The 12,242-nt window shown below is 50.0% G+C and overlaps 1 protein-coding gene across 1 annotated transcript; it reads right to left on the bottom strand.

Moving 5' to 3' along the window:
• Positions 1-1,412: 1,412 nt before the first annotated feature.
• GPX1 (glutathione peroxidase 1) lies at positions 1,413-5,890 on the bottom strand. Its single transcript, XM_043518409.1, has 3 exons — positions 5,578-5,890; positions 1,699-2,098; positions 1,413-1,611 (listed from the first exon to the last, which is right to left on the bottom strand). Exons 1-2 carry the CDS (start codon positions 5,794-5,796, stop codon positions 1,748-1,750), a joined length of 570 nt encoding a protein of 189 aa, XP_043374344.1. The 5' UTR covers positions 5,797-5,890; the 3' UTR covers positions 1,413-1,611; positions 1,699-1,747.
• Positions 5,891-12,242: the final 6,352 nt, after the last annotated feature.

Raw genomic sequence — 12,242 nt, 5'->3', positions numbered from 1 at the left:
AGGGGGTGGGGGTGTGGATAGGGGTTGGGGCAGTCAGGGGACGGGGGGGTTGGGTCCCAGGGAGGCATTTAGGGGCAGGGGTCCCAGGAGGGGGCAGTAGGAGAAAAGGAGCAGGAGGGGATTGGATGGGTAGGTGATTTGAGGGGGGGCAGTCGGAGCGGAAAGTGGATGGGGGCGAGGGCCAGGTTGTTTGGGGACGCACAGCCTTCCTTACCCAGGTGTAGTGTATTAAATTGCTCCCCGTAGGAATGTGCTACTTATGGTGTATTACTTACTGCTGCCAGTCCTGGTGCTCCCTAAGTAGCACATTCCTACAGGGAGCAATTTAATACACTACACCCAGCAGCTCTCACAGCCGCGCTGCCTGGCAGGACCTTGCAGCCCTGCCACCCAGAGTGCTGGTGACAGGGCGAGCTGAAGCTGCGGGGGAGTGACCAGGGACTAGCCTCCCCACTGGGAGCTCAAGGCCCAGGCAGGATGGTCCCACGGGCTGGATGTGGCCCGCAGGCCATAGTTTGCCCACCTCTGCCTTAGGAATAAATGTCCTTGCATAGAAAGAGCCGCGGGGTAGTCTACCTGTGGTACTTACAGTGGTTACTGTCTCTGAGGAGAAAAGTACAGCAGGCTGATTTAGGCAGCCAGGTGTTGCTGGGGAGGTCAGTCCAGGTAGGGAGCTGTGCAGTCTGGAAACACCCAGGTCAGGAGGCAGAGAGAGACGTCTCTTCCCAAGAAGGAACCTTCCTGAGGAGCCTGGAGCAGGTGCCCTTGCTGGGCCACAGAGGGAAATACAGGTGCAGTTGCCCTGAACTGTAGCACAAACAACCTGATATCAGGCACTGTGTTTGCAGAGCTTCTGAATCAGGGTCTAGTACACCAGTGAGCTAGCAGATCACTTTACAAAGGATGCTCACAAGCTCAAGGTCAAACTGATCATCTGATTGGGGTCAGGAAGGAATTTTCTACCATGTCCAATTGGCTGAGACTTGGAGGGGTGGTGGAGTGGCTGCCTTCCTCTGATGCATGGGGTGTGTATTGCTAGGCTGGGCATGTCTCCCTATATTATTTCTCTGCCATTGCAGGGCCCTTAGGCATTGGTGGCACCTCAGCCTCACCTGTTCTCTGTCTGTGGCACACAACAGTTTAGTTTCCTGGGGACTGAAATGCTTTAGTCTAACCCATGTTATTGGGCTGTGTACAGGGGTAACTGGGTGGAATATAATGGCCACTGATATAAAGCAGGTCAGACAAGATGATCAAAGGCCACAAGGGACCATTAAAATCTTTAAAATAATGACAGTGGAACGTAGCAGCCCCTTCTGCACGGCCCTTCAAAAGTAAAGAAGCCATGAGACACAAATACCAGACTACCCATGGCTAACCAGGCAGTAACCTTACACAGAAAAAGACAGACATCTGGTCTTCAGGAATTGTATTGGTAACAGAAAGGCTCACAATAAGCTACCCAGATTCAGGGCTGCTTCCCCTGCGGTAGTTTGCTAAAAATTCACATGCAATTTTTACAGAATACATCAAGTGCTCCTCCTGAAGAATTTGGAAGAAGCACCTTCATGAGTAAAACTTCCATGGACAATAGCATTTTACTTGCAGAGCATAGAGGTCACAGAAAGAGCAGGTAGTCCACGCTAGGGTCAAGAAGGCTAGCAGAGTGACTCAACAGGAAACAGATAAGAGCGGAGCTGAAGAGAGAGAAAAGTTTCAGCAGGACTTTGGCTTGGTTGAGAGCATTCTACAGGACATGCTGAAGGAGCTTTTCAATATCATCTTGGATCTTGATAGTTTCGAAGTGCCTGCTGTAGCGCTTGAAAGGCACGCCATCACGCCCAATGAGGAATTTCTCGAAGTTCCAGGAGATGTCATTCCTGCACACTGGAGACCAGATGATGTACTGTGGATTGGTCATCAGTGACATTGGATCATCATGTGGGAAAGGCAGTGCCTCTTTCAGGAAAGTGAAGAGTGGATGAGCATTTTTCCCGTTCACATCACACTTCTCAAACACGGTGAAGTTGGGCTCATAACCATTGCCAGGGCGGACATGCTTTAAGGAAAGTAGGATCTCCTCATTGGTAGCGTTCATCTATTAGGCGAGAAAGGAAGTGTGATCTAGTGCAAGAATAAACATCAACAATTGGATTATATTCAGACAGAGCTTCCATCTCCATTACGGGAATCAAACAAGCATGCCTCTGGCACAGAACATGGGAGCCCCTAGCTATCTCTGCCCACCTTCAAACTGTCAGTTCTCTTCCCACAGCTGCATTAGGAGCCACAGCAAGGAGGCCAGCTGCACATGAGCTTTCAGGGGGGCTTCTGGCAATGGGGAGTTAGTCAAGATTTGCCCTGTTGTCAGAAACTGATCCTCATACTAGTCTTTCATGTGAATGCCATCTTCTAGAACTAGGCAGCCATTTTGCAGGAGTCCTGTTCTAACTAATCATCAAGTTAAAAGGCAACACATCTTATCTAAAGATGGGCAGTCAGGCCAGGATGCTTTTAGTTAACATGACTTCCTGTGGTGCTAATATCAGCAAGGCCTGGGTCTGCCACACCGCAGCAGAGCACATGAAACCATGTTCATGAATCAGGTACACCAGCAAAAAGAAAACCTTACTCCAGGGGTCGGCAGCCTTTCAGAAGTGGTATGCAGAGTCTTCATTTATTCACTTTAAGGTTTTGCGTGCCAGTAATACATTTTAACATTTTTTAGAAGGTCTCTCTCTATAAATCTATATATTATATAATTAAACTATTGTCGTATGTAAAGTAAACAAGGTTTTCAAAATGTTTAAGATTCATTTAAAATTAAATTAAAATGCTGATCTTACGCCGCTGGCCCCCTCAGCCTGCTGCCAGCCTGGGGTTCCATTCACCTAGCCCGGCAGCAGGCTGAGTGGGGTCTGCGGCCGGGACCCTGACTGGTAAGGGGCTGGCAGCCAGAACCCCAGACCAGCAGCGGGCTGAGCGGGGCCGGCGGGCAGGACCCCAGGCTAGCAGTGGGCTGAGGGGCTCAGCCCGCTGCCACCCAGCCCGCTGCTGGTCTCGGGTTCAGTCCGCTGGCTCCTGCCAACCAAGGTTCTGGCGGCCAGCCCCGCTCAGCCCGCTGTCAGTCTGGGATCCTGGCCCTGCTCACATAGAGGAGGTACCTACCTTCTCCCTGGTTCTAGCCCATTCTCTTCCTCTCTCTGCACTGAGCTGAAGGTGGGAGTGCACTGAGCACAAGGCTGGGGTGAAGGAGCCAGCTGGGGGTTGGGGTGTAGGGTCTGGCCAGTAGCTAGAATGAGGGAACGGCCTCAGAGTTGGGGTCTGGGTGTGGAGTGCTTACCTGGACAGCTCCCATTTGGTGCGAGGGGTGCAGGTGGGAATGTGGGGGGGGGGGTGCAGGAGCTCCCGTTTGATGCTCAGGATGGGGGTGGGAATGTCAGGAGTGCAGGAGTCAAGGCATAGGGTGGGGGGGGCTGGGTTATGTGTGGGAGGTGCAAGAGTCAGGGCTGGGGTCGTGGGGGGGTGCAGGGGTCAGGGTGGTTCTGCTTCTCCTCCTCTCTCACAAGGGCAATCAGCTGATCAGCGGCAGGGAGGGAGAGGAGATGGGGCAGGAACACAGCATGCTGAGGGAAGAGGTGGGGAACGGGGGAGCTTGCCTGCTCTGCAGCAACAGCTGGCAGGATCAAGCTTCTTCATCCTGCCCCGGTGGGGGGGGGGAGGGGGAGGGAAGAAGAGCAGGCCGGGGCAGGAGGATTTTTATTGGCACACTGCTGCCTGCCGGGGTCCTGGCCTGGGTTTGGCAGCGGGCTGAGCGGGGCCAGCAGCTGGGACTAGGTAGGCAGCAGTGTGCCATTGAAAATCGGCACGTGTGCCATAGGTTGCCGACCCCTGCCTTACTCTGACATGACACTGCCAGTCTGTTCCCCATTTGCAACACAATGACAGAGGAAGTTACCTTTGGGTCTCCAGCTTGAAGATTTTTTTGGGGCTGGGGAGGAGGGAATGAAGGGAGGAAGAAGGAGGTAGTCCAGAGAGTAACCCTGGAAATACAACTGAAGAAGAGTTTACACTGCTGATGCACAATTCAGTGGGATCGACCAACTTTTCATCATAGACCCAACAGCAGGAGCTGGAGCAAGAACGTTTGAAAGCCACACAAGCCTTCAGTTCCTAGCACCTGTGTTCCTACACTTGGGCAGCCTTGCAGAAGAAATTTAAGTGCTGCCTAGCTGATAGCAGAGCTCACACAGCCCCACGTTGCTTCATTCTGCAGCTGCTCCCAGGACCCTGCTGACTGTGCAGAGTGGGGTGAGGTGGGATGGGAGGAGGGTGCTGATGTCAGAGTGTCCCCCTTCCCCCACCTCTGTACCCCATCTCTGCAGAGCAAGGCAGAGGGGTCTGAATGGTGAATGTCTGAGTGCCTTGGTTAAAGAGACAGCGTACTGTTTCTGAAATTTCCCCACCATGCGCACGCGCACACACACACACACAGTCTCTGTCTCTTTCACACTCACCTCCCATTTCATACTTTTTATTTCTCTTACACTTAAATTGCCCTTGATATCTTATTTGCTAATTCACAGTGTTGTTTATTTTGCAACAGTGCCTGGTAACTAGTGCCAATTAAGGAGAGTCTGCTGTGGCCCTGAACCTTAGTTACACTTGCAAGCGTTGCCAAAAGAAGTAATAACACTGAACAAAGAAAGACTGCAGGTCTGTTTGCTTTGCCAAAACACTTCCCTTTTAGACCCTTTATTACCCCACCCCCAGCCCCAGGCTTTACTCAGATACCAGCATTGCCGGGAAACAAGAATGTTTTGCGATAACGCCATGCCAGCTAGCACCCCAGCCAATCCACTTAGCTTCAGCCACGGCTTGCTGTGATAGTGCATGAACATGGGAATGCAGGGCAAGCACAAGAAACACTAGCAGCAAGACACATGGACAGAGAGAACAGGATCCCCAGCAGGCTTGTTGCTAGCCCACATCATGACGTTTACATTACTATTGTTACCGGTTAGCTAGATTAAGGCGAGCACGGGCATGCCTACGCCTGCTCCAATCATACTACCTAGGTAGGCACAGCCCTGGCAGGTCTGGAGCTCTTCACCACGGATGCTGCGCGGCATCGCAGTCACTAGGCCAGCTAGGATGCAGTCTGGGCAACGGACAGGAGGAAGACGTGCTGGAGGCTGAGATGTAGGGACCAGCTCTGAAGAGTTATGGGGATTTGTCCCTTTCGGAGGCAGCTGCCCTGCAGGACACTGCGCCGGCGTGGGGGGGGGGGGGAGCAGCAGGGCCAGTGGAGAGACGGCTCAGGCATTTAACCCCCTTCTCCTGAAAGCCGCCCCAGAGCTCGCGCCCCATGCTAGCTGCACAGCTCCCCACGACCTCTGTGCAGGGGCCAGTGGCTGTAGCCGGGCCCGGGCTCGGAGGCCGAAGCGGCCGCAGCAGCCGGCAGGGAGCCCTGAGGCACAGGAAGCAGGTGCAGGGCCTCCCGAGCTGGGCTCTAAAGCAGCCACCTCCCGCCCCCGCGCAGAGAGCGGCCCGGCCTATGTCCGCCCACGCCAGTACCTGGTGGCCGAACTGGTTACAGGGGAAGGCCAGCACGGCCAGCCCGGGCCCGTAGCGCCTCTGCAGCTCGCTGAGCTGGGCGAAGTCCCGGGCCGTGGTGCCTCAGAGCGACGCCACGTTGCTCACCAGCACGACGCGGCCCAGGAGCGAGCCCAGCGCCAGCGGTTCCGCCGCGCCCAGCGGCCGCGCCTGCAGCCCCGCCAGCCGCCCAGCCGCCATGAGGTTGCGCTAGGTATGGGTGGGGAGCCGCGCCCGGGCAAGAGCCGCTGCGCCGCCCCGCGGCGGCGCCTGGCCAGGTCCGGCCCCCGGAGAGGGGCACGCACAGCGCCCGGGTGCGAGAGTTCCGGGGCGGGACCCAGTAAGGCCCGCCCGCGGCTCAGCCCGAGCAGCAGGGGCCTGGCCGGTCAGGCGTCTCAGCTCCCCGGAGGGTGGAGCTACAGCCGGACCGCTGCTGGCTTCGCTGTGCCCTGGTGTCCCAGTGTTTTCCCCAGAAAGTGAAACTCCGGGGAGGGAGGGAGGGAGGGAGTGAGACCGTGAAAGCGAAGGTGGGCTGTGTGGCACCATAGTAAAAACTGAAACAAATTTCATTATCCTTTTATTAGCTTAAACTCATGGTTTTAAATCACCACACAAAGTGAAGTTGGCTACACAAGCCTACTATGAGGCACTATGATAGAATATCAGGGTTGGAAGGGACCCCTCAGGAGGTCATCTAGTCCAGCCCCCTGCTCAAAGCAGGATAAACCCCAATTTTTACCCCAGATCCCTACATGCCCCCCAAGGATTGAACTCAATCCTAGGTTTAACAGGCCAATGCTCAAACCACTGAGCTATCCCTACCCCTCAACTCATATATGTACATCATACTATATCTACATCCTTCTTGGTTTCCTGTTGTAATTTTGCACAATTCTGTTAACGAACTTCTCAAATGCAGTACCTTCATTTTTGATGGCATCTCATGTGTCCGGTACCTCCAGTCCTTCATGATATGCTCATGATCATGCAGAAAGCGATTTCTTTCAGAACACAAAATTCTACAATGAGGAAAAAGATTGCTCAACTGTAGCTGTTGTGACTGGGAGGAGAAAGAGATGAATTCCTACTTCTTTCATCCCAGGAAACATAGCACAAAAATTGTGTTGAACCACTAGTGATGATAAAGAAGACGTTGAAGTCAATCTTCATTCATTCATCCTATGATATTCCACTCTGTGTTCAAATTCTCTATTCTGTCCTGAGCACATGGCAGCCCCATTGCAAGTAGTGCCTCACTCCATTCAATTGTCAGTGTTTTATAAGATAGGCATCTGTAAAAGCTATGTAGAGGTTGATAGAATCCAGAAGTTGCTGTTGTAGAGATGTAAGAATCAAGTCTGTTTACTTTACTTTTTCAAATGGTTTAACAAACTCTTCTTGTCCTCTTCATTTAAGGAGTCAATATAAATGCCCTAATTAGTCAACTTCTGAACTGAACTCTTTGCTTCTTCCAGTACATTTTCAATGGATATCTCTCTGATTGATCCAAGGGTAGCTTCCATTGCTGGACAGAGCTCTACTACTGTTGTAGCAGATGCCTAGATGGCATTGTTTAATGACCCATATGGTTTCAACAGTAGACTTACAAGAGAGAATGGTGATTGTCTTCTCTAAACTTAGTAGCAAAAGTAATCTACGAGCCTCACTACTTAGATCTGTCTCATCTTGGTTGATACTTTCCAAAGCCAATAATAATGGTTGCAGTAAATTTAAGACAACAGTCAAGGATCGCTCATGAGAAAGCCAGTGGGTTTTCCCAGGTTGGACTAATTTGATCTTCATTCCCAGTGTATATTCTATATTTTCAAATGTTCAGTCCTTTTGGACTCTTGCTGAAAAAAGAATAAAATGAAGACATAAAATTTATAGCTTTTTAAATGCCTTTTGAAGATTCTACAGCTCGTACTAGTGCTAGTTGGAGTAGATGGCCTCTGCAGTGTGTATAAGAGAGTTTAGCGTTACACTGAGCAAAGCTTGTACTCCAGAGAAGTTTGCAGAGAAGTTTTCCAGAGAAGTTTGCAGCTCCATTAAATGCACAAGCAGCCATCTCTTCAGGTTCAATTTACAAGGATTTAACTCTTCTAAGATGTGGATTGTCAGAGATGCAGCCGATGTGTCTTCTATATCCTGAACATCTGGAAATTAATCTACTGGCCTACCACTGACATCAAGAAAACATATGCAGTGACCTGGTCACACACCCCTTCTGGGTCTCAAGTTACATGCAGACCGCTAGGCAGCCTCACCTGCCCTGAGGGCCTCAGCAAAAATCACACACCCAGTTCCCACCACTGAAATATTGGTGCCGTACACAGGGAAACAGAGGTACACACAGTATTAGTAGAGGACAGTAAGACTCACATGCAACATAACAAGATGAATAAAACCCCACTTCGTCCCAGTAGTCTTCAATAGGTGAGTATAATGATAAAATGGCTTTATATAGTAAAAGTGGAGGAGCTTGGTTTGCCGGACCAATCAGCAAAGCCAATGCTGACAAACTATGTGAAAAGGATGTACTTCTTCACACAACACACAGTCAACGCGTGGAATTTTTTGCCAGGGGATGTTGTGAAAGCCAAAACTATAACGGTTCAAAAAAGAACTAGATAAGTTCATGGAGAATATGTCCATCAATGGCTATTAGCCAGGATGGGCAGGGATGCAACACCATGCTCTAAGAGCCTCTGCTTACCAGAAGCTGTGAGTGGACGACGGGATGATCACTCGATAATGGCACTGTTCTGTTAATTACCTTTGAAGCACCTGGCATTGGCCACTGTCGGAAGACAGTGTACTGGGCTACATGGACTATTGGTCTGACCCAATATAGATGTTCTTCTGTTCTCATGTAAAAAGTGATTATAATGTAATAAAAGTGTTTAGTCCAGAAACTCCTCAAGATAATGACCTCTTGAGATAGCAACAATGTGAGATAATGACCTTGGTATATAATGTATTTTAAAAAACTTGGCCTAAAGATGAAGACCTAGAGTTCAGAGCTGCTTTCACATGAGTTTACCTCCCACCTTCGGGAGTCACAGAGGTGAAGGCAATGACTTGCTCATTCCTCCAGCTGCTCGCTACTTTCTCTGTCCGCTCACTCTGGCCGCTGTTTGTCGTGCCACCATTCACTCCATCACTCGATTGCCGATGGCCCTGCACCATAACCTTCTGCTGCCACTGTGACCTCTGCGAGTCAGTCTCCCGAGGTTACACCCAGCTGTCAGTGATTTCAGCTCTCAGTGGGGGAACCTCACAGTGAGTGCAGGCTGGGCTGTCTCTTCCACAGAAATGCTGTCCTGCAGCTGGTCTAAGCACTTAGATGTGATTATTAGTGATTTCAGTTCTAGTAGTCACTTAACAAAACAAAAGATTCTCTATGGAGCCTAATAAGCTTTATCTTTAAATAGGGGAGGGGGCAAGTCAAATAGTGCCTGTGACTCTTAGGCACAGCCGACACCACCAAGCAAAACCTCCACTGAGTGTGCTGTTTCCCCACTTCTCCCCCTCCCTCCGGGAAAGTCCTAAGCACTGCCAAACAGCTGTTAGGCGGTGGGTGGGGGTGGGAAGTGCTGGGAGGGAGGGGGAGGAGTGAGGATGTGGCATGCTCGGGTGGGGGAGTGTTGGTGCTGAGCACCTGCTAATTTTTCCCCTTGGATGCTCCAGCCCCAGAGCACCCATGGAGTTGGCGCCATGTCCCTGCCTGTAGAAAAGTGTGGAAGAATTTTAGAAAATTGTTCCTAGTCAGCTGTACCACAACCCTTGCAGAGTGCTCTTTCCCCCATGTGGAACACTCTCCCTTCCAGCCACCCCCACCCAACACTAACCATGCTTTGGGTATTCGCAGAGATGTGTGCTTGCCAAAGGTTAGTGAGAAAGTGATTGTTATCAAAAGGTGTATTTTACTGAAATGTTTCAATGCTGTGCGTGAATTTAACAATCATGCTTCTGTCCATTGTTCCTTCTGCTTTGGCAGATGTGGCCTTCAGGAACACCCCACACACACTGGCCAAGCGTCTCTGCCAGATAAGAAAGTGCCCAAGATGGAGCAAAGAAGACATGTTCAGGGAGGTACTGCACTTCTCCAATGCAGAGAAAAGGGAATGCAAGGAGTTCAGGGAAGCCGAAAGGCAGGACACAAAAGAAAATCAGGAGTTTGTTAAGGACGCTGCTGAGCGGACGATTAAAGTCATAGAGGAGCAAATGCAGGTGCTGAAGTCTTTAATAATGCTGCAGACTGAGCAGATGCATGCCTCCCCTCCCCTGCAGCACATTCAGAACTCTTTTTCATGTGCTCCCAAAGTCCACTCGCACAGTCCTTTCTGTTTTCCGGGACTTCTCAGTTTCCCCTTCACTCCATCCCCTCAGACAACTTTCAGAATGATAGCTGGACTTACACACGGCTCTGAAAGTCTGCCCTTCCCTGGTATCTGCTTTCCCACCAAGCATCTTTGTGTGTGTGAGTGTTGTTTCTTGTGAAATAAAAGCAAAGTTTTTGAATAGTGAATCATCTTTATTTGTATCCTACAAATTGAGATAGCAGGAACGACCAATACATACATAGGCAATTTAATCATTTGTTTACTGGAATGTAAGGCCCCAGATGTTACCTTATTTCCTAGGAAAACTACATGCAATGTAACATTGCAGCACCAATCACAGAGATATACATTACTAGTTCTCATTTTCAAAGTGTTGCCTCAAAGCCTCCCTGATTCAAATTGCCCCCATCTGGACTCCTCTAATAGCCCTGGTATCTGGCTGCTCAAAATCAGCAGCCAAGCGGTCTGCCTCAACACTCCATCCCTGATCAAACCTTTCACCCTTAGCTTCACAAAGATTATGCAATGTACAGCACGTGGCTATGATCATGGGTATATTATCCTCATTAAGATCTAACCTGCCATAAAGGCATCGCCAGCGCGCCTTTAATCGCCAAAGGCACATTACACTGTCATCCAGTACCTGTTAAGCCTGTTGTTGAATCACTCCTTACTGCTGTCCAGGTTTCCCGTGTAAGGTTTCAAGAGCCATGGCTGTAAGGAGTATGCCGGATCTACAAGGATCACTATGGGCCTTTCAACATCCCCCACTGTAATCTTCTGATCTGGAAAGAAAGTCTCCACTTGTAGCTCTCTATACAGGCCATCCTGAAGATGCGTGCATCATGCACCTTTCCAGATCATCTCACGTTGATGTCAGTGAAATGCCCTTGGTGATCCCCAAGTGTTTGCAACACCATGGAGAAGTACTTCTTCCTATTGATGTACTCCTTCGAAAGGTGATCTGGTGCCAAAATAGGAATATGTGTGCCATTTATTGCCCCTCTGCAGTTAGGGAAACCCATTTCTGCAAAACTGTCCACTATTTCACACAAATTTCCCAGAATCATTGTTCTTCATAGCAGGATGCGATTAATTGCCCTGCACACTTGCATTAACGCAGCCCCAGCGGTTGACTTCCCAACTCCAAATTGCTTTGTGACCGACTGGTAGCAGTCTGAAGTCGCCATCTTCTACACAGCGATTGCCACACACTTCTCTACCAATAGGGAAGCTCTCATTCTGGTGTCCTTGTGCTGCAGTGCTGGGGTGAGCTCCGCACACAGTTCCAGGAAAGTGGATTTCCGCATCCGGAAGTTCTGTAGCTACTACTTGTCATCTCACACCTGCATGACGATATGATCCCACCATTCAGTGCTTGTTTCCCGAGCCCAAAAGTGATGATCTACTCCCTGCTGCTGTTCTGTGAATGTCAGAAGCAATCTAAAGTTGTTCCTATCCATATCACACAGCATGTCAGGCAAGTGGGAGTCTTCTTCAGTTAGGAACTTCATGATTAACTGCACTGCTATCCACGATTCTTCATGACAGTTTTCAGACCATAGGAGAGCAATATGGGACCCATCCCTTCTCACAAAGATGCCAGGGTGCACAGCAAAGAAGGGCCATTGAAAAATGCCATGAAAGAAAGCCAGAAGCCCATGGAATGCTGGGACAGAAATCAATGCACCACAGGACACTGAGCCTGGTCCCAAGATGCACCGTGATCCGCTCTACCTTCCCACAAGACCTAGCGACAGAGGGTGTTGAGATGGACTGTGGGATAGGTACCCACAGTGCAATGCTCACATTGTCAATGCTAGGGCCCCAAGTGTGGACACACTCTGCTGACAGAGGGAGTGAGTGTGAACATGCAATACTGATTTTTATTATAGCGCATTTTGAATGTCAACATCACTTTTGTCAACAAAACTGTAGTGTAGACAAGGGCTGAACCTCTTTCAGTCAGGATTTCTTCCCTAGTCCAAAGCTGCTTCCTTTGTTCTTTAGTTGTTGATGGTGCCATAGGTAGAAAGAAAGGGACAAATGATTTGTGGAGAGAGGGGAAGGTGATCTGCTCTCTCCTCTTATAGCCCTTTCTCTTGTGCAAGAATCATCTCCAGCTGATGTTCAGGAGACAGAAAGTCTTTGTGGGCAAGAACCTCAAGCTGTGTTGTTATTAAGATGCAGATTTTTTGCCCACACCCTTTCACCTGCATAAGAGTGGCCACGTAATCAGGGGATGATCCATTTGAGCTCGTTGACACCTGGCTGAGGCATTGGCCAGCCTTCTGTCTCTGG

The sequence above is a fragment of the Dermochelys coriacea genome, chromosome 7, assembly GCF_009764565.3.
Source record: "Dermochelys coriacea isolate rDerCor1 chromosome 7, rDerCor1.pri.v4, whole genome shotgun sequence".
NCBI classification, from domain to species: domain Eukaryota; kingdom Metazoa; phylum Chordata; order Testudines; family Dermochelyidae; genus Dermochelys; species Dermochelys coriacea.
Note: the sequence above shows the minus strand (reverse complement) of the source record. Positions and strands in the feature narration are given on the sequence as shown.